Consider the following 23,519-nt stretch of genomic DNA (forward strand, 5'->3'; position numbering starts at 1 on the left):
GGGGTAATTAAAAGAGAATTTCGACTGTCTGGAAGAGAATGTTAAATATTCTGGGTGATTTGAAATGGAAACATTTATGATTCTCTCTGTTTATGATAAAAATAGGATTTTTTGATGGATTTTCACATAATATAAAATGAATTGCATTACCCTGATGATGGAAGAAAAGTATAGAAATCATAGATGCACTATTTAAGGTCAGAAGAAAGAAATTAAAAATAAAGCATACTTGATCACAGAGTACTGAATATCTTCTCCCCGCTTAAAAGACATACCTGACGTGCCATTAGCTGTAGTTTTCTCAGGATTTTCCCCTGAATTCCCATTCTCTTGCAATAATTTCTGCTGCTTTCGAGAACTTCCTGGCTTGGTCTTTCGTTTTTCCTCTTCTTCTTGTTTTGCATACCTTGTGTAAAACATTTTGACAAAAGGATGGGGTTGAATTTTAATCTCATATTCTTGGAAATAATTCAATAAATGATATGATCTTTTGGAAGTCGTGCTCGAATTAATCAAATAAATTACGTGAGAGAAATTATCGAACAGATATTAAAAGAATAGTCGAGAAAAATACAGGTTACGTTGGGTGTCAAATTTCAAAATTGTTTTTACCTATCACAAAGGCTGGCTGTCAGTTTTTCCAGTGTTTTCATTACATCTGCAAGATTAAATTGACCAAAATACTTCAAAAACTCCTGCTCTTCTAGTTTTCTATTCTTCTTCACATGTAACACCACCTTTAAACAAAATAAATATGTTCAAGTGATTTTGAGCAAGACAGTCAAACATTTCAACTCTTAAAGTAGGTACTTACCTCAACGAACTTCATATATAAAACATAACTCCTTTCTTCGTCGCCCTCTCGTAAAGATATCTGAGCACTTTCGAATAATCGTTTTCCAGACGCGGCCAGTCTATAATGAAACATAATTTATCATGAAAGTAGGTCACGGCATAATTGGTGATACCAATGACAAATAAGTTATAAACAAAAATATTTATTAAAATTAGAAATTCTCAACAATAAAGGAAACGGTCTAAGGCAACCGAAGATTGCTACTCCAGTGAAGTTCGAACGAAAAACGGCTTGAAAATACTATGGTTCATTATTTTACTGTGTGCTCTGATCGCAGCGTAATTTGTTTATGATGGATGACAAGTGTTAAACAATTCCGCTGCTCTGTCACATATCCTCGACAAATTGTGCGCCCTGGGGTTAATGTGATAATGCAACACAATGTAATACCTAATTTTCTGACATCAAATAAATACAAATTTCATTCAAAACACTTTCGCAGAAACATTAAATTAGTAAATTTTAATACACGAATCACTTGGGAGTCCGTCATTTCCCCAGGAATTACAATTCGACCATAATAAATTAAAATAATTCTACCAACGTTTTGCCACCATGATTTAATTCCTTGATTTCAGTTTTTTCTTGAAGGTCTTTCATGGAAGAAGCAATATATAGGGGCTTTAGCACTTTTCCAGGCATTGCGAACAAAAATATCTCTCGAACACTTAAAAAATAGAGCAATAATCGAACAACTTTATAGTTGTCATTTCTCACTCAACAACGAACCCAATTGCATACTGTTTTGAAGCTAAGTGACATCTATTGAAAGGATTCTTCACCGCAAACTAAATTTAATTTGAATGTCATAAGCCGTCCACATTCACATGATCTACGCACAACTTCACCCCGCCCACTTAATGCGACGAACTAGCCCCGACGGACGTCATATGAGTTTTATAACTTGGTGTTAAAATTTTCGTTTTTTATCACTAAAATTTCATTTTACCCCATTTGAATTTAATACTTCTGTTAAACTGTAAGAAATGCAACATTTTCTGTAGACCCACACGAAAGAGTTAATAACTTTACTTGCAGTTAGGCTGAAGTGTGGTGTTACCAAGCAAGAACGAAAAGTTATAGTTTTTCAAGTAAATATCACCGCTGCCAATGTTTACAAGAGTTGAAATTTAACTGCCCGCAGGTACCCACTTAAAGATATTACCAATGGTATCTGCAACAGTTATTACGTTTGCCTTTGGATCAAATCTAACGATTACATACCAAAATACAGCCATAGAAGGACTCTAAAGTTGCCTTGGCTTTGAAAATTTTAGTTAGATCTTGCCAAAATTTCAGCAATCTAGGCTACAATAGGCATCTTTTGGATCAAACTCGTACAAAATTTCTTGGGTTGACACTAGGTCTAGTCAGCTCAAGAGTGTCCCAAGGTTTCCGGAGTAATGTTTTTTTAAATTGGAACATATATTACGAGGGGATTCTCATGTAAGTTTGGAAATCCATTTCCAGGAGCTTGGATGGGCGATTTATTTTTGGAATAATTAATAAAATTTTAATGGAGAAAAATCTGTGTTTCTTTCCATTTTATTTCCTATGGGAGCACAAAAAAAGTAATAATTTATGGTTTAAAAATACTTCATTGTTAAAATTGATCAACAATCATTGCTTGACAATCTCAGCACTAAGTACAAAATTTGGCGAAATTGAATTCTTTATCACTAACGACATGTACATTATAATAGATCATTTTTCTCTACCGCATTCACCACGACCAACCAGATTTTCATTCTCTGAGCATATTTTCAACATCTTAAATCCTTCATATCATATAGTCTCAATATGCATCTTTAAGTATTTTGCTAGCATTTTTCATCATTGACCAAAAAGACAGTTACATTGACGTAAATATATCAATATGCACTTGGAATTTGGTATTATCCTAGAACTACACAAGCCAATAACAATCTTCGGAACTAATTTCAACCCAATTGTGAACACAATGAGACGTTAATTTTGTCAACTAAAACATTTAACACCTTAAAAAAAAAGTCACATTCAAGGATGTATCATGTAGGATTGACCTCTTGTTTATTGTATCCTGATCGTCTGGTGAGAATAAATTTTAATTATTATAATTGATTGTTGGTCCATCACACCTTGGTAGCTGGTCAGGTCACTCAGTAAATATTCTATGTAGCACTAGCTATCCCAAGATGTAACCATCTGTCGGTTTTCGTTTTTTGTAATGTATCTAATTATTGCATAACACGAAAGGATACATTTTAAACTTAGTGATCCACTCTGACCTTAGCCCAAAAGAACTGAAAATACGAAAAACCTCGGCATAAACTATCTAGTTTGTACTATTAACCTCCATCTAGTAGAGCTGCAGTAGATCTAGTATTGAAATGGTGTTTATCACATCTTCCTCAATGGAACCAATAGTGCAGGCATAATTTGAATGAAATTCAATCATTAGTGCATAGCCTTAAGTAAATATCAAGATATCCAGCAGTATATGTTGGGTCTACACCAACAAACTAAATTGATATGGGCACATTTCAGCCATTTTCACAAATTGTCAAACACTGCCAACTTGTCCCAATCGCTTGCAGACAAGTGAAGACTGTTGAACCAGCCCATCAGTTTTTTTCTTTGTTACGGAATGTTCTATTTTACAGCATTCAAGTATGGCAATCATATTGATTGCAATACCAGAATGTATTTATACACCTGATTTTAAGTGTTGGCAATCATATTGATACGGAATTACATCTTTCGAAAAAAGTTGCAAGAAATCTGGCAAATGTGAAACTTCATGACTACTTTTTATTCTGGAAGAAATACTGTCATAAACTTGTACAAGTTTGACATCTTGGTACAAGACAAAAATGGCCAAAGGTAAAACACCATGAGTGCAATGAATTGCAAACAAACAAGAGTCACTTCATTGATGTACTACGCTGCAGACAAAAGAAAATGTTAATATTAAAAAACCCTCATTTACCTTAGATAGAATTATGCAAAAAATTAGGCCTGAATAGCTTCAAATCAAAACAAAGTACATAGATTGCTAGGTTGTCAACCATTTTAATCCACTTAAGAAGTTTCAAGAGTTTAAAGAAATACCACTGGTAATTTAAACACAATACAGCTTGTGGAAATCTATGTAGGTATATATCATTGGCTAATTTATTTATCATTATTATTTACTTTGTTCTGGTGATTAGCATCTTTAACAAGGCCTCTAGTAAATGCAACGCTCCCTAAAACTGATAAAGATTATTATTTTATGTGATGATGCCACCAAAAATGAAAAGGTTGAACTGACCCACGAATACCACCTCTCTTATATCATTGCTTTGTTGGTGGGTGAAACAGCATCCAAACACTGCCTCTACGCTAATATGAGTCTGATAGTTGATTTTTAATACCTCCACTGAATCTGTTGCTAATCAAGTCTAGTGACATTTTCCTCAAAAACAGATCTTTAGATTTCTACTTCAAGTAGACTTTTCTACACCTTCCCACTTCCCTGTCAGCCATTTTGTATTAATTCATAATGCTAAAATTTTTATTAATAACAAAGATAAGGGATAGTTCATATATAAAACAAACATAAGGTAGGCAGTAGAACACAGATAGCAAACAGAAAGTAAATTCCTGAACTGGGAATGAAACTGTAGACTATTTTCAAACGAGGTGGGTGCTCTTTCCATAATTCTTAAAGACTATCCAGGAAAAATAATTAACATTAGCAGGAGTTCATGCCCAATCCCCAATGTTTTAACCATTGTGCTGCCCAGGTATCCTATATGCCTTTCCTTATATTCCTATAACCCTCAATTTAAGTCATCGCTGTTAAGCATAATGTCATACATTAATTTCTCAAGGAAAAACAAACACAAATTACCTAGCTTCATCAAAATTAAAAATCCCCTAATTCAAGGTCAGCTTTGAATTCCAATTACCCTCATTTTAACATATCTCAAATGAAATGGGCAAATCACAGATAATCCATGTCTTAACAAGAAATACAAAGAATGTTTGGTAATAACTTAATATTACACCACAAGGCTAAAATTCAATATTTTTCCCTTGAAAAGACACTTCAGGCCTGCATTCAACGTGAGAGTTTTATAAGGAATAATGACTCATTCCGTACTAATTATGCACTAGTTTTCTGAAAATTTATCCCATATGTTCTACAGAAGTTGTCGTATTTACCCATTGGAACATACATTTCCACACTTCAGAAGCCAAAATGTATTTATTTTGGCTCTTGAGTTAATTACGCAAATGACCTAAGCTGTCAATCGCCTCCCCTAAATACTACTACTTGCTTTAATAAATAACATACATCATATGAAACAAATACTAATTCAAAAGCCTGAATGGACAAATAAAGCATGGAAAAGAGGATATGAAATAATAAGTCAAAATTAAGCCTGAGCAGCATAACATATATTTGCTCTGTACCACACATATACACACACACAAAATTAAATGGACATTCATCAGGAGGGCACCCGGTATTTCCCACACATATATTTTCAAAATACGCACCAGAAACGTTTTATGTTTAACTTGCCAAAACGAATGATTGTCACCAGAGGCAATTCCTCAAAAGGTGGCAGGTGATACACCAAACTTCCATCTTTAAAGGCACTTCAAAAAATATTCCACTCAAGACAAAAATTGCAAGGTCAAACAAAGAATGACATCCACTCAAAAACACACACATATACACTGCTGGCCATAATGGCACTATTTTTACCAGAAATATGCCAAATCAAAATGAGCCATTCTGTAAAGTTCTTTAACAGAAATATACCAATTAAAAATTAGCCCTCCAGTAGTTTTCATTTCAACCCTTAATTAATTTTAAGGCATGGCCTGTGAATTGAAAAAACATGAAAGTGTTGATCCACAAAAACTGTTGATATACAATCACTTACAAACTGCACCAAATGAATAACAGGAGAAACATTTATCGTGCTGAGTAAGTATTGAGGAGAGCTAGGCATTTTTTTTGTACACATAAGAGCATTATATTAACACTATAACTGCTCAATGAAAGACCTAATGTCCTTGCTCTCAAGATAATATTTCTTTCTATTTCTCCTCCTCACTTTCTTCCTATTCCATTAATTTTAATTTGAGATTACAGCACAAATTCATAAATAAAGGTAGCTAAAATAATACTCAGGTACCAAGTTAATGATTTCCCCAAAAGGCAAGATAATGATTATATCTGACAAACAATTTCAATAATATTAATTAGACATATTATTTTTTTATTTAACTTATTCCATTTCAAAGTTCCAAAAGGGGTAATATCCAAAGACTTACAGGTCAATTTAATGCCAGCATACAATTATTGAACAAGCAATGAAAAAGCTTACTTTATACTCACAGCCCTACAGACAATATTATCATAACCTAAGCACCCAATTTCAAGTATATTTATATTCAAAAAGCAAACTGGTGAATATAGAATTAATAGAATTAACAAACACAATAACTGAACTTGATACAAAATAACTCTCATTCTAAGACATCAACTAACACAGAAAGCTTTTCAATATCAACGCTCCATATTTTGGCTTGAAATGTTCTATATAAGAATTTTTATGAAATTCACCTCTATCAATTTCCAGTACTGGTATATTTTAATATATATATAACAATATGCTGAACATTCAATGAGAATAGAAAATGTGCAACAAATCAGTGATTTAGACCACATATCACAAATAAGCCTAAAAAATTCATCAGTTTTCAATTTTCAATTAGCATTCTCCACGACTAATTATTGCAATTTCGCCAGGAATGGACTCTTCAAAACATGGGCACAAATTGCCACTTTCCCCATTCTAAAACCTTCTTATTCACAGAGTTTAAAAATATCCTCAATTTAGCAGTAAAATTATGCATATGCTCACAATGAAATATTCCCCAGAACTTTAATAAATTGTACCATTTTTCCTTAACCACCTAACAACATATAATGTTAGTAAAATTACTATTTTATTCTTTTAAAAGGTAACATTGATGTAAAAATTTCTCTAGCACCTAATTTGTTAAAACTATAAGCAAACTTTCAAGGTCAATTCTTACTCAAAATACATCTAAAAAGCTTGTAGCATACATTCCACAGTTTTTCATTGAAGTTAAAATACTTTTCTTTCACCCTTATTTACTACTAGAAAGTAGCTGTAGAGAGAATATATTTTTTCAGCATATTATTTCAACAGGCAGTAACTATATAAACTTTAAGGATGATTCCATCAAGCAAAAAACTTTTAATTCACAACAATATAAATGTCAAGAAATATCATCACATCAACTCAAACTCGTTTAAAGAGCTATTAACAATATCCTTTCCAGCAGTCAACATTTTTAAAGATCTGCGTTTAAGGTAATTATATTGTATTGCTTTTCTGAAATGTTTACACCAGTACCAATGGCTGGATAACTTCTTGGCAAATACAAATTAGATTGCACACATGTTTATTGCCAAAAAGATATAGGTAGCATTAGTGTAGAATAAGAAGGCAGTGTACACTAGCTTTAACCCAACCAGGCCACCAGTGTCTAATAATAACTGGGTTACAACAACTGCTTGCAAAAGTAATTTTCTGGTATAAACAAGACTTCAGCAAAGCTATTAAAAAGAGATTGAAAACAACATAAGATGACCTAGGAAAGATTTTTGAGGCACATTACTGTCAAGGAAATGGTTTGGATACAATATCAGTCAACACAGTCAGTTGAGCATACTGAAGAAGAGAATTACTAAATCAAAATAGGCATTAATTTCTTTAAAACTAGAAAGAAAAACTGTACTCCACTTAATGGGTAAAGCTGTGCGAACTCTTGTTACTTTGGATTTCTTTTATCAAATGTTTGCTAGATAGACTATTGCATCTCCCTCGTGGCCTACATTCAACTTTGTTGGCACATAAAAGTATACTTTCAAATCCATTGCAACTTGGATAGGATGCATACAGAAGAAGAGACATTTAAGAAATTAAATGAAAAACCTTTAAAGACAATAGTATTCTCATAAAAAAATTTGAAAATTTTCACAAACAAATATTATCTGTCACAGTATTGCTAACATTTGTGTTGACTCTATGTATCAAATCTGTCCAGAGGAAATAATAACCTATTTCTCACTAAAATTATGAGTCTCATTTTGTACTTCCAGGTCTAAGTATTATTAACCAAAATAAGTATACACTTCATCCATTATTTCAAAAACTATTTCTATAAAATTCACAGCATATTCTTAAGAAAAAATATTGCATAGGAAATACTATAAAACAATCATAAAATTGATTCAAAATTAAATCACTCAAGTACAGTTTCTGTTCACTTTCAAGAATAAACATCATAATATTATCACCTGAAGTTTGGTAAAAAAATTAAGCAATTTTTTCTAATGGTAATCAGTACCTAATGCACTGATTACTATTAGAAAGAGTAGATATATTTTTCTCTTCCTTGTCATTTTTTTCCAGGTACTTAGTCATTGGATGGACATTTTCTCAGCTGTTCCATTAATTTTCAATTTTTAGCCAAAAACAACACTCGTATAACATTAAAGAAAATAAGACAACTACATTGTCTGTAATTTCATACATATAGCAAGTGCTTGATGAGAATGACTAGGGAAGGCAATTTATCTATATTCCTTGTGCATTATCACAACCTTAAAAGAAATTCCCATACCCAATTCAACGAAAAAGTCGAAGCTAATTTATTCATACGTTGACATTAAATGGATGAAACCGTAATGACATTACAAATGTTCTCAAACAATCACTTTCATCAGGTAAACATGATATAATCATGACTAGCAATGCATGAAAAAGTGTAATAGAATGAAATCAAAGGAAATTGAAGTAGAGGTGTCCTGCAAAAAATACAGTCACTGCTTAAATAATACTTAAGATAAGGAATGGATGATACGTAATTAATGTGATGATGCTATTTCACTACTCAAGTGCATACCGTGATTATAAACATTTAGGAAATTCCTCCAGTATCATACTTTTATCTTTAGAATTATTTTAGATTTATTGCCTCTCAAAAATCTCAACATTTCCTACACATCAACAAAGGAACGTATATCAAGTATATCTTCCATAAAATTAATTTCCTTATTTCTTCTAGTTCAATTGAATTAAATTTTATTTAGTTAACATTCATTAAAATTTTCAAACCATCAAATGACCCATGATATTCTTTTTTGAGGCCTTGCCTAACGTTGATACTTAGAAAACCAACTTTTTATAGCATGTCATTAGCCACTCATCCTATTTAATGCACAGCATAAAATGGATTGCAATCCTCCATATGCATTGCAACCAGATATAAGCTCAATGATGATCAAATTTTAGTGAAATCCATCCCGCTTAGCACTATCTGTTGACTTCAGAAATAGATAAGAGAAATAAAACTTTTCAGCTTTTCCTCGCAAATTTCCTCTTGGCATTTTCAACCTAGTAGGCAAGCCTTTGGTTTGCCATGATTTCATATGCTACAGAGACAATAAATGAAACTATTAATGTGAAAAATGATGATAATACTCTCAAATATTACAAGTAAAAGGGCCAATAAATCAGATGTGGAATTTGAACACATTTTAGAATGTTATTTAAGGTACAAGGATTTATGAGTAAAATTCCTGTATTAACATATTGTTAGATGGAGTAACTATATCCCATTCTCATAAGAATAAGGGCAACTTTTTCACATAATATCAGGTGGCAAAACTACTGTACGAACAAACATCATGGAAAAAACTAAACCGTATCTCAAAACCACTGACAATTCCTAGTCATAATATATTTCATCTCACAGCCTATAGTCACAATGGAAAACATTCTCCAACTAATTCAATTTAGGATTTTGGTACTTCCAAATAATATTAAAAATTATTATTTCACTCATCAACATTGATTGCCTAGCATGTGGTATAAACTCCTTCCAATAGGGACATCACAAGTTATTATGGCCAAATATTCGGCTTGCAATTTGGCACAATATAATTCCCCATTCATTGTATAATGTAAAGGAGGAAAATATATATCCGTGTAACTCTCATCAATCTTATTTCTAACAACTAAAACCATCTGGGAATTTTCTAGTGGAGGAAACTTGGACAGTTATTTTTAAGAGTTCCATTCTTTGGGGTATAGTATGCTATATTAAAATACTAATGAGTAGAATTTGATAAGGCTAGAGATTGGATGGATTCAAGATGGCTTCATCCAGCAGACAAATTAAAATTAACGACATTTGAGCACCAAATAATAACAGAAATACAAAAAATTTGACATCAAGAATAAAAAAAGGAGAAATTGACCACCATACTACTACTGATCTGATCATGAAGCATCTATTTTATTTTTGGTTGCTGTAACAATGAAATAATATGCTAATAACAGACATTGCTGGACTGCATTCCATATCAATTTCAATTATTCGGTACCTCAAAACACCCAGGGAAAAAAATTCTAATTTAACAAATGGCAGTTTCCTCCTATTACCTAAAAAAATACAGATAAATAATGGCATAAAAAATAGCACTTTTCCAACAGATAAAACTAAATTATAATAAAATTATAAATATAAAAAAAATTATCCAGTGGAAAAGAGATACTTTTTGGCCATTATGATCGAATTAAACCCTATCATGCCTGAAACTACGCAATATGGATAAACATTATATCAATTTAAGGAAAACACCATTTCATCAGTACACATGAGATGGCAAATACATTTTTCTTAAAGTCAATGAAGTATGAACCCCTCCGTAAAGATGAATATTCCAATTTCATGTAAAATTCAAATGCATTGCTATCAGTTAGTGCAGATTTAAGTCCATAGAGTAGATTGAAATTTTGAATTCTAATAAAGATGTTCAAGGATCCACTCACTAATGTCACGTAATACCAAGTCAGTTTCTCATTACTATAGGTACCGCATTTCACAATATGAAGGGTTTCATTAAGCACTTGTATCACACTTTCTAAATGCCATACCTAACCTCCAAAATACACTTCCATTTTAATGCTTACGACTGGAGGTAAACTGGCTTAAAACATCTCATTAATATAACTATCATGTTAATACTTAATGGGACAATATATTCCATGCACTCAAGATATTTCAAATCCTAGATTATGAACATCCAGAACATGTTTTGCTACTCCCTACACTTTAGATGCAGGAGTTCTGTCAAATGATTCACAGCTTTGAAAATAATTCAAGCTCCCAAAAATGTTGGGACTTGGAAATTTCATACTCAAAGAGGCAATTCACTGCTATACATGTTTATCCTTTATACAGCCTGATTGGTTTTTCATCTACACATAAAAACATGCAACACGTCATTCCATTAATCAAGCCCACAATTGTGCACCTTCAAAAATCTCAACGGAAGTTATACACAATACTTCTCCTTTGAGAAGAAAAGCTAGGCAGAATCAACATTTTAATCCTCAAACATTCTCTTAAACAGTAAGAAGACTTCAGCAACAAGCAGATAAAAACTTCTTGGCATCGTTTTTGTCTGTAATTCCACCACCTGAGGCTAATATGTACCCAAGAGTTACTCTCTTCAAATATTGTATTTCGAATTTGAAGACAATTGTCTACTACATTTTATAACTCTAACCATCATTGCCCGTAGTTTTCCATAAGTGCAGAGATTGAATTGATGTCTAAAGGTTCATCCATAGATGGAAGGTCTACGCTGCCCATTAGTTCAGGGTAGTCAAACTCCATTGATGTGCTCCCCAAGCCAGCAATCCCAACACTAGGGTTGTAGCTGCAAAAATTTTAAATGTAAGCATATCAAGGAAGACAATTCATATCAAAGACAAAAATCATTCATCATAAAAAAATTAGGTAAATATAAACAACAATAATTCATTTCATAAAGGAATTGGTAGCTCTTCTGGCTGTAAAATGGACTTCACTTGGCAGTATTTTCATGAGGGATCGTATGAATTATTTAAATGACTAAGTAAAGCCTTCATAATTAGCAATAGATTGTTTATGTGGGTTAAAAATTGGTATTTTGAAAATTTGGCAAAATGCATTAAACTGACCACAACAATAAAATGCGAAGAAACGTGAATCACTAAAAAACACCAATTCTTTCCACGAAGTGCGGAATAAAACACCAATTATTCAATTTTTAGAATAATTCAAAGAAATGAAACGAGGCATATATGGAAAACATAATCACCAGATAGTCTCAATCTCACATAAATATGCATGGGTATTCAGAAAAATAGCAACTTTCAAAGGGAAACATTTGAATCCTCATTTTATGAGTAATAACCCTATTTCCAGGACACAGCTTTTTAAAAAATATCTCTTTAAGATAAATTGGGGTTCCTCCAATGGAGATTCTGCTGTGATAATTATTCCAGAAAATATTTCAAGGTAAAATATTTTAAAATTTGAGAAACACAAAATCCATCAAAATATCACATGCTTGGAAAAATCCTGAACATGTCATCACAAAAGACTAAATTCAATTAAAATTACATTCATAAATGCCAACTACTCTCACATAAAGACTCTGCATAACCGATCCTGAAGTGCTGGTATCCATATTCATTCAGGATTCAAGATGCTAATTTGGCATTCCAGCCATTAGCAAGCAGCCATTTCACACAAACAACAAAATCATACAAGGTACCATGAAAATAATGTAGGATGAAAAAAATCTATCAAAAAAGCATGCAGTAGCCATTCCTTTAAGTTATATGAAATGAATTTGGAAAAAACCATTGAGTTAATAACATTCCTTAACATATTTATTTTCAGAGTAAAACAATTATAACTATAAATAAATTGATTCATGAAGATGAATACTGTTATCAATCAGTTAACCATGATCATGCAAAAAGTAAATATTCTCAATATTTTAAATGATCTATTTATTAGAGGTCAGCAGTGGAATTGAACCGTCAACCAAAGAATCTGAACACACTCAAATGACCTAAACAATTTTTAAGTTCCCATTAAGGATTTACACTGGCCAAAACATGTCACCACATCATTCAAATTACAACCTGAGCAACAAAGAACTGCAAAAATTCTGATCTTAGAATTACATATGTAATACTCAAATAGACTGGGCTTAAACTAGGGAACTTTAACAAAGAGAATCCACTGCATAGGAAATCAATACTGCGGCCAAATTATTCATAACATGACATGAACATCTAGCATAAAACCAACAAAAGAAACACATCTGCTACAAAAATAAGATATAGTTAACAATTAGATTGATAGTAACCATAAATATCACACATAGTTTGAAAGGTAAGAGAAATACCTGCATCAGAGATGACTGAAGCTGTTCAGCAAAAACTGAACAGCTCGAGAGAGCTGCTGCAGATCTCCATATCAGAACTGTTGGCTCTTCAATTTGTAGATTATGTTTAAATAGTTTACAAATTCACAGCGCTAAAGAGAACTAATGTTCCTTGCATACCCATACTTAATGCAATTCTAAACATGTAGCATAATTTGAGATGGAACACATGTCCAATAGTCAATTGGCACAACGTGTGAAAGGAAATTAACTAGCAAATAGAATGTATGTCAAAAATTTTAATTTGAAACAACATGGAATTAAAAGGGTAAGACAAATGAGTGATGATTGAATCAAGGGCCTTCGATGGAGAAGGTAACATATTGCCTATAAATTATAAGCAATTGCTAATTATTTTAGCAAGGGTAGTTATTTTTAATTATAGGCATGATTCATGGGAGTTGTTACTGAAAGCACATATATATTTAAAATTCCAAAGAGTCTACCCCAATTTAGAAATGCAACTACACCATCCAAGACAAATATATTTTTTCTAGGCACCTTTAAATCTTGAGAAAAATTCAGAATGAAAATACTGCTTGATTTGGTAAGTCAAGGTTTTATGTAGTTGAGTCCCAGTATCCAAACCTAAAATGCAATACACAAATGCACCATTGCTAGGTATGCATGGAACACTTTAGCTCTGAGAGTGGACAGCATTCATTGCACAGACGACTCAAAATATATCCATAATTGGATGATTCACTATATTATCTATCTCTCTTATTAAACTAGATGGCATGATTTTTTGTAACTTTATAATAAATATGTATCCTTTCACTTGTGCATCCCATTATTCCTTATTTTTCCCCGAAGGTGCAAGTCTTTAGAAATCAAGACATGTTATTGATATCATTTCTTTTAAAACAGACCAACACTTAACTAAGTATGTATACATGGAGAAAGCAGATATGAGTTTGTATACAATTCAGCTTTGTATAATGCTCGCTAAATATAGAATAACATATGTGTATAAATCATTCTTTATGGAATATAATCTTTAAAAAAAAAAGTAAAATGAAACAAGCCATATATGAGACTATTAAACTATACCCAAATGCTAACGCCCTAATGGCCTTTTCATAAAATAAAGGGAGTAAAAAGGCAAACACCCCTCTTAATCACTGTGGAAATATTTTTGAATGCATTCAATATTATTAGTTAATATTATAGTCTGGGTAATCCTTTCATCCAAATGGCTAATAATTCTTCCCAATTTCCAAAATTGTGTTTCCTAATGTGTGATGACTATAGAAAAGTGTTACGATAAAGTTTGGTGATGAATTTCAGAAAACAATATTCATATTTTCAAGATAAATCGCCCAAATCATGAGAATCATAAAAAAATTTAGCAAAGAAAAACATATACGTCACGATTACACCAAAATTGAGAACACAATTAACTGAAGCTAGACATAAGCGTGTAATGAACCAAGATGAAAAATTGTCTAAATTATAATTATAAAAAACTGTCAAAATGCATGTACGTGCCACTCTCAGAAAAAAATTACCATTAGTCAACAGAGGAAGTTATATAACACAATTCAATTGATTCCAATTATTTGTGAAACAGCTGTATGCCAGCAAGGATAGAGTTGTGCACCATTTGCTACACATTGTTCAAAATTATTTAAAAACTAGAGCTTTCTGACTAAGAATGGAAATAACAAGAGCAAGAAAAGCCTGCTCATCGCTCTCTTAATTTCACGCAAGTTAACATTCCTCTGGTTGACATCAGGCAATTGTAATTTACATAACAAGTGAATTTTTTTTTTTAAATCTCTCATAAGATTATTTTCTTATAATCTCAGTTGTAGCTGTGTGTCTATCCTCTCCAGCATAATGCCGCTGCACTTACAAAAGGTAGGAACAATTGAAAAAAGTGGAATCATTTCTTTTTAAATACATTCATTTTCATTTCCGTTTGTTTTACAATTATTCCATTGCTTAGGAGATCAACATCATAATACAATAAAAATTCACATTATATGTTAAAAAATAAAAGGAATGTCACTTACAATTAAGTATAAAACTTATCATTACATCACCTTCTCAAATGACCTTAACTTAGCAGAAATAGGAAAGAACTTTGAAATCATACTGTTAACTTCGCTCCATATCACTTCTGGAGCTTTTAAGAGAATATGAATGAATGAAATGTCAACGGGTCACATATTCAGTGCGCTTGATTCTTGCACATTACTTCAAACAACAAGAGTCTCAGAAAACATTACAGTTACAACAGCATTAAAGAATGCATTTACTTCCATCTAACATCACAGTACTGAAGTAAACTGCAAGTATAAAATGGATGGAATCACAATCCTGACTAATAAATTTCAACAATTTCTGGCCAAAGAGAGCTTTTTTTTTTGAAGCATTCAGTGTATTCCATCTTAACAAATTTAACTTTTGGTCACAACAAGCATAACATTGATATAAAGACAACTGTACATATATCTGAACCAGTTAAGTAGCAACATTCTACAACGTCATAAACATTTAATTGGCATGTTATTAAAATATGAAGTATTCCCTTAATTTATGAAACAAAATTAAGAAAAAAAAATACTGATGCAAACTTAGCCCATTATGGTGGCTAAACAGAAGTTTTGGAACACACATCATACAAAGAAGTTTCAAATTGATTTTTAAACACACCATTTTAATGACTAGTGAATCAAAAATAATTATAAATCAAAATAAACGTACAAATGAAATTCTTGGAAAAGCATTTATACCAACAAATTTTAAATTCAGAGAATTTCATGCTGAGACAAACCCATTGAACCAACACACATACTATTGCGTAAAAAGTTGCTTTAGCAACAATAACAAACAACATAAATGTTACCATATCCCTTAAGCACTGCTAAGACAACACTTATGACATATGGCAAAGTATACACAGGGCACCAAATAAATTTGCCCAAAAATTGGACAAGAAAGCAATGGTTGGGAAACCATAAAATTTAAAGTTATATCTGTATGTGGCGCTTCAAATAGTGCACCACAAACTACAGAATAAAAAAAAATTAAACAACTCGTAAAAGAAAAGAAACTAGACTTAAAAAGTTATATAAAACTCGAAGGTGCAAACAATGTTAAGAATAAATATATAGAGTACACTATCAGTGGAATAATGTATAATGCAACACCACATACTTCCTGAGATACAACCTCAAATTTGAAATGGTGCCCAGTTTTACGACAACATAGACCATAACATTATGGATTCATTTAACATAATAATACTTTTGGTAAGAACAATATTAGCTGAGTATAAGGAACACTGGAATTAGCACTCACAGGCAACAAACACATGATGATCAAGAAAAGACAATTATAACCTTATCATGCCCACAACAAGCAACACTCCATTACAACGACCTCCAACATCATGTAGGACTCAAGATTCTATCCATTCCAAAGAGTGAGTATCACCTACATTAAAATTAAAATTGCACCTTTTATTCATAGTCACATCAAAACAATATTAAAAGTAAATCCTATTGAAAAAAAAACTATTTTTAAAGTCATCAAAAAATAGTAATTAAGGATAGAATGTTCGCATACTTGTGGAACTTAAAAATTGGCTTTTTGAAAAAAGAAAATTTCAATCTGAAAAATTTTGTAACAGTTGCACATTAGCATTCTAGTCTTGGAAGAGCGTTCTACTAAATATGATTCTGAAATGAAGTTAGGCATGTAAATTTGTAACGTCACAGGTATTGGAGACGAAAATATAATTCCAACTTTGATTTTCCATCACCCATAAGTAGATGATGAAAAAACATCTGGAACAACCAGCATGCATTACGTAATTGACACAGAGCTAGCAGGGGAGAATCACATGCTTATATGATGGTTAATCAGAGAGCTGAAACTAAATTGTGTTTAAAAATTCCAATAAAGAATTTTCTCCCAAACACTGATCCTATGTCAGTCTCTGATTTTTGGCCCATTTAAACTTTCCCCCATAATGCATTAGGCACAAACTTATTGACTAACTACTTTCACCTAAAGAATGTTTACCCTGTGATTCCGCTCTGCAATTTAAAACATGTTTCAAAAAATATATATTGTCAGACAAACCTGCCAGATATTTCCCTGTAATGAAAATGAGCACAATGAGGTTACACAGAATAATTATGCCCTTGTATCGTTGAATAACTGAAATTATTTTTCTCTCTTTCTAAACAATTGTGCTTCTGAGTGGGACCAGTTACTTCAATTATCAAACATCAACTTAGAGGAGACAATTAGCACCTCATACAAAATATTTGAGCCAATGAAGACTGTCCTCAAGAACATTATCATTTTTCATACAAGCTTGGATGGATTCAATTTCTTTTATAGGTTTAAGTATCTCTAAGTTTTATATAATTTAAGCTCTGTATAAATTTCTTCCTTTCCTTTCTAAAGAATTGGCACATAACAATTTCTAGACAACTCAATGACACTGGGTTTCAAGACCTGATTTTTCATAGTTTGAAAATAAGGATATGTAATGAAATATTTTTAAATGCCATCTGACATCAGTCAATTGTTCCATCAGATTTTCAAACGATAAGACTTTCTCCTCGAAACTGTCCTCAAGGATGCAATGCCAGTCAATACAACGACATAACCATTTGCCACCCTTTAAATAAAAAGCATCTTTTAAAAAAATTTAAGCTATGCTGAAACTATTGTTGGTACCCATGTTCCTTCTAATATAACAGTCTCGTAATTTGCTACAGTGCAAACGGGGAAGCATTTACTATGCAAAAGAAAGTTGCTGATTAAAAACGAAATTGGCATATACTGACCAAGACTTATGTAACAACAGCATTATTGACCATTATGTGCCTGTCCTTTCCTGATTGATTTCGATGCATTAAAGACACCCTCAGGGATAAGACAAAGAGGACACAAAACATACACAACTAGGAACAAACAATGTACTCCAACAAGAAACTAAACAGCTCATCCAACAAGAAACTAAACAGCTCATGCTTCAGCCTTCCTCATTCTTAAACCCCCTTTTTTTGCGTGGGAGAAAAATTGCAAATATTGCACAACTCCTTCAAAAGTACTTTTAAAAGACTTACACCATCAAAAATATTTAAACTACAAGTGCAAGGTTTTTAACAACAAACTCTTATAGTGCACTCGAGCAAACATTCATGCACTTGGGACATCTGTAGACAATGATTCATCTAGTCATGTACTACAGCCATCAAATATGACATTACATGCTTGAAATTAAAAAAAATGTCAAAAACTAAATACATCAATTTACATTTCGATGTTTTTTTTTCACTCTTTACCAAGTCATCATCTTAAGGGATGTCATTCTTTTCATCAGTCAATTTAGATTTCTCAAAATTATTTCCAGACCATTTTGACATTGTCATACCGATCAGCCTTGTTTTAAATGGCTATCACTTTTTAAGATCACTCCTCAAGATTATTATGAAAATAATTATGAGAATACTCCTCTTCTCAACTGTATGGGTACTGAGTATCTTTCGAAAGAATAGTTGAACGTGACCCATGAAGACAAGTTCACCCAAAGCCCTCTCAGCAGAATTTGAATTTCCAAAGCAAAGGTTCTTCTTCACAGTCCGGATGGCACATCATGCACATTTTCCTTCCTCTGTGGTCGACATATTGTGCTGCATGATGGGACACTCCACGAGAGAACACTCCTTCACAGCTCCATCACAGTCATGGTGGAGTGAGGCCTATGTTGATTCAGATGGCATGAGCAGGGCACCGGGATGAATGGTAATCAACAACATCAACAAAATACCAATGATCATGTTACTAAGTCCAATCCATGCAATCAAAACCACTCCATCTCTCAAATCTTGGCACAGACAAACTCAAAAAAAAACATCTCCACTTGCATAGATCCCAAAGGAATTGGCTACCTTGCCACAAAGGTATTTAAAAAAAAGCAATGTCATACTGTAAGTTATGGCATGTTTTTGAAAAAATTATGAAAACAATCAAAAACATAAGAACTATGACTAATTGGTTACTAAAATTTAAAGAAGCAGTTTTTCCCATATTAGTTAATAAACTTGAGCAATTTCAATATTTTAAATTAAGGACAAGAAGGCCATACTACATTATCTATTATGCAATGTTAGTGAAAAATGGTGCAACAATTAAATTCTAAAATGACCTCTGTGTTGAGAAATGCTATTGGTTAGAACTACTGCGAACAGGGATATTAACAAAATGCTAGTCAACTGTATTAGATCAAATGGTACTTTACCAGTGAGCAACATGCCAATGATAAAGTAATGATGGTTGTAACATTTCTTGCAAGACTTGTCAGTTTTTCTTTTTAAAAGTGCAATATTACTTTCACCGTTGCCCTACACTGTCAAGCTGGTGACATTAAGTGAATTTACAGCAGAGCCTTTAATAGCAAAGCAATGTAACAAACATGACAATGAAAAAGACAAATTTATGTACCCGAATAATGAAACCATGGACCAAAAGAGCCTTGCTTTAGCTCAAAGAGAAACATTTTAAGCACAATTGCAGTTTATGAAAAGAGTTATGAGAATAGAATTAGATTATGCAGTGCCAATGAAAATGCAATCACTTTTGCCAAAAGAAACCAGCATACTGGCACAGATAAATTATTTGAAAGATGTTCAATAAGTTAAATTACATTACATTTAATTTGATCAAAAAAAGTTTCCCTGGAAGTGGTGTCTTCATTTTTGGAAAAGTAAAATAAGTCTTCATTTTTAAGCAGTCTAAAATAAAAGCATATAATGTAACTTGGAATTACTTTAACCCTACATGGCCAGCATTCCCTCTGCATACGTGCTGAGCTTTTGCAAACAAGCGGAAAAATTAAAGAGGTTTTAAAGGAGAGGCAGAAACAAGTCAAAGCCAGTCTGATGCTCACCTGCCAGGTGGCTCGGATAGGGCACTGGCAACAGAGGGGGTATCCCGTGTCACACTTGGATCAGGTGACTGGGGCTGGAACATGGTTTGAGGTGTCGCGGGATAGCTGCCCACACCATTGGCACCGCCGCCCATGACACTACCACCACTGCACCCTGGACCTCCCCAACTGGAACAAATTATTTCCAATGATCAGAGCAATACACTTAAAATGTACGTGAAGCAAATCCAAGAGGGTTACAGACCCGTCAGGGTGTTAATTTAGAATTGGCTAAAAGAAACAAAAGGATCTAGGGAAATGTTGGCTTAAAATTTCACTCCTTCATCCATACAAGAAGCAACCGGTCAACATCATTGAGAATACAAAACGGTCGCATAGATATCCTTGCCACACTCTTAGAAGCATCTATCTCCTTAGTCTTTTCCTTGATCTTAAAGAAAATTTAAATTGTTGGGAGCGTGCTAGATGACCCATGGAAACACCTTGTTCCTTATTTTCGATTACTTTTCTTTTCATTTTGATGACTATTTTTATTCTCTTACGGCCGTCTTCTAGCTGATTTATCTGCAGTGACATTTTTAAAACTTTGACCAAGATATTATTAAACTTTGCACACTAAATCACGAATAATTATGTCATCACACAAGTTTGGAAAAATCTGTCATCACCAATGACACTAAAATGCTAGCAGAACGAGTGCTACACACAAACTGAAGTAGCAGGTGCACAATAATTTCGGGAATTCCCCTCTCCTTCTCATCACTCATCATCAAGTGAGTCCGGGATTAATATGTTTGCTCTTTATGTGAATAAATCTATCTGACGAGCTCATTAAGTGAGGTTCCACTACTCATTTCGTACATGATGCTACTAAGGAATACAATAGTGACTCAAAAAATATCAATTTACAAATACTACTAAAAATTTGGGATTCTAAAATTAAGTTTTTCAACATAGAAAAAACAATAGAACAATAAAACAAACTCCTTTGATAAATGATACTATTAGTTCCTGTTTATACCAAAGAACTGAGAGAACATACATAGATTATATCTTTTTAAATCCATAAAAATACACTATGTTTCAAAATATGCTAACTGGAGATGCAATTTGTGAAATATTTTTCAACATGGATATAGAGCTCTGATTCAAAGTTTTGGTCAAATAATTCTAAATCCATGGATTTAAGATTCGACTCCTCTCTCATAATTAAATTTAGAATCACGAATAATGCTCTCAAGAAAGAAGATCCTAAGGCCAATAAAAATAATTAAGAAGAAACTCCTATACCGGTATTTCGGTCACACAGGTGACCATCAACGGGGAGAAAATCAAATAGGGCACTTGAACTAAGAAGAGGAATGTGCACAGGCACCGTCCAAAGTCAAGGGACGGTGCCTGTGCACATTCCTCTTCTTAGTTCAAGTGCCCTATTTGATTTTCTCCCCGTTGATGGTCACCTGTGTGACCGAAATACCGGTATAGGAGTTTCTTCTTAATTATTTTTATTGGCCTTAGGATCTTCTTTCTTGAGATTATTACTTTAACAGCCAATAGCTCCACATCTTCCATTACGAATAATGCTGCTGCAATTTGCTATGCTGGATGTTTTCCGTGAACCAGAGAAAATTTTAGATAACTAGAACAATACAGATGTTCTTATATACTGAATCAATAGCCTAGAAAACTGCATATAATGCACCTTTATTCATAGTATAAACAACTACTGATGATTAATATGAAAATCCTAAGTTACTTCAATGCATCAGATTTTTACCTATCGCAAGAATTTTCCTGACAAGGTTATCATAGATTATTTATGCAAGCATAAAATAGCAGCCTTTATACAGTGACATAAAAAAGTTTTGCACCTAATGATAGGACCAAATATTACAGTAGTTCTGAAAACGTCATGTACGCACTAAATATATTCCATAAAATTATTGAAAATGTCTCAAACATTTCAAGAATGGTGCAGTTAAATACTTAGAAATATTAGCCATAGCAAAAGGGTTCCCCCAATGCCTTCATTGTTGCAAAGCAATATTCTTTGCCCATCAGGCAAGGCATATTATATTATGGCCCCCTTCTACAGGGACAATTACTAGACTGCATGAGGGATGTAGATATTACAGAATGAATTTTGTAAGAACAGTGGTCCCTTTTTCTAATTCTACAGTTTTTAAGGTTGCTCACCAATTATGAGTGTGAATATGTCCAGCAATTTAAAACTCAACTCACCAAATTTTTAAAATAAGAAGACGTCCAGAAAATATTGACTTCAAAAATCATAAAAGTTAAGGAATATTTATACTAAATGAATAAATTAAACCTATTATAAATACAACAAAAATTCACTGGTCATATTAAGAGGGGAGGTAAGACTTAACTTATATTCCAGGTTCAGAAACAAAACATTGAGATTCTTACTGTTATCTAGAGAGAAGACCAAACCATTAAAAAATGACAAAGTCAAATATCATTAAATTCTGAGGTTGCAATTTCTCTAGGTTTCACTGTGTGTGCAAAGTGCACTGGATTTCAAAAATATATGAAATTGATATTTACCCAGGTACATGAGTCACAAGCAATGGCTTCACATATGGCTTGTCTCCTCCAACACTGGGCGGAATATCTGCAAATAATAATGTGTTCAACAATCAATATCACTAAAATATATTTTTCCAAAAATGTTTATTCAAGGTGTTCACTATCAAACTATCAAGAAATCCCCCGAATTTTACAGTGTCTATTTTCAGGTTCTTCCAGGATGTTTCACATCTCCAAAAAATTAATTTTGGGCAAAGAGGTGATGCCTTATAATTATTGACAGTAGGCATCAGAAATTATGAGGAATGGTTGGTGGTCTTACTGCTGTATTGGGCACATAGCATAATATCCTTTTGTTCACCAGAAAAATATGAAGGATATCAAATAAGCAGATCATTCTCGTGAGAACATCTCCTGACTTTGCAAGTCATCGACAGTGGACTCTTCCTTCAATGAACACAAATTTCCAAGAAAATTAAACCAATAATCAGACAAAATGGTTTTGTACTACTTCACCAAAAATTGTACACACAAAAAATAATGCCCACAAAGATAAGGGTAGGGTCATTTCAGTCTAATTAAAAATTTAAAGTCATCTTCGCTTGAAATGAAACCTAAAAATAACCAAGAAAGAAAAATAAACACTTGCCCTATGACAGAAATTGTGAAAATACAGGTACCATGGCAAAAATGAACACTACTAATTTGGTCCAAACATAAAAATATATGGAGAGCAAATATTTGGGTGCTAATACTGATACTAATTACCATATTAACTAATTCTAATCATGAGAAACCCTGCTAAAAATAGGGTTTTTCAGATATCTTAT

At 32.7% G+C, this 23,519-nt stretch overlaps 2 protein-coding genes across 5 annotated transcripts in view; both read right to left on the bottom strand.

Moving 5' to 3' along the window:
* The window catches only part of LOC139696257 (ubiquitin carboxyl-terminal hydrolase 8-like), an 87,858-nt gene extending 86,248 nt beyond the window's left edge, over window positions 1–1,610 (bottom strand). The window contains exons 1-4 of one of the 2 annotated variants that reach the window (XM_071594940.1): window positions 1,401–1,610; window positions 815–914; window positions 613–737; window positions 276–406 (exon numbers count right to left, since the gene is read on the bottom strand). In XM_071594940.1, the coding sequence (XP_071451041.1) occupies window positions 276–406; window positions 613–737; window positions 815–914; window positions 1,401–1,498 (454 nt within the window). In that variant the 5' untranslated portion in view covers window positions 1,499–1,610. Of the gene's footprint in view, window positions 1–275; window positions 407–612; window positions 738–814; window positions 915–1,396 lie in introns of both variants that reach the window. The other variant, XM_071594941.1, reaches the window with a different exon arrangement.
* Window positions 1,611–5,265: 3,655 nt separating this feature from the next.
* Stat92E (Signal transducer and transcription activator Stat92E) overlaps window positions 5,266–23,519 on the bottom strand; it is a 42,819-nt gene continuing 24,565 nt past the window's right edge. For 2 of the 3 annotated variants that reach the window (XM_071595662.1, XM_071595660.1), the window contains exons 17-19: window positions 22,708–22,774; window positions 20,140–20,307; window positions 5,266–11,660 (exon numbers count right to left, since the gene is read on the bottom strand). In XM_071595662.1, coding sequence (XP_071451763.1) covers window positions 11,510–11,660; window positions 20,140–20,307; window positions 22,708–22,774 — 386 coding nt within the window. In that variant the 3' untranslated portion in view covers window positions 5,266–11,509. Of the gene's footprint in view, window positions 11,661–15,155; window positions 18,953–20,139; window positions 20,308–22,707; window positions 22,775–23,519 lie in introns of those variants that run through there. The other variant, XM_071595663.1, reaches the window with a different exon arrangement.

The sequence above is a fragment of the Hetaerina americana genome, unplaced genomic scaffold (assembly GCF_022747635.1).
Source record: "Hetaerina americana unplaced genomic scaffold, ioHetAmer1.1.p SCAF_7, whole genome shotgun sequence".
Lineage (NCBI taxonomy): Eukaryota > Metazoa > Arthropoda > Insecta > Odonata > Calopterygidae > Hetaerina > Hetaerina americana.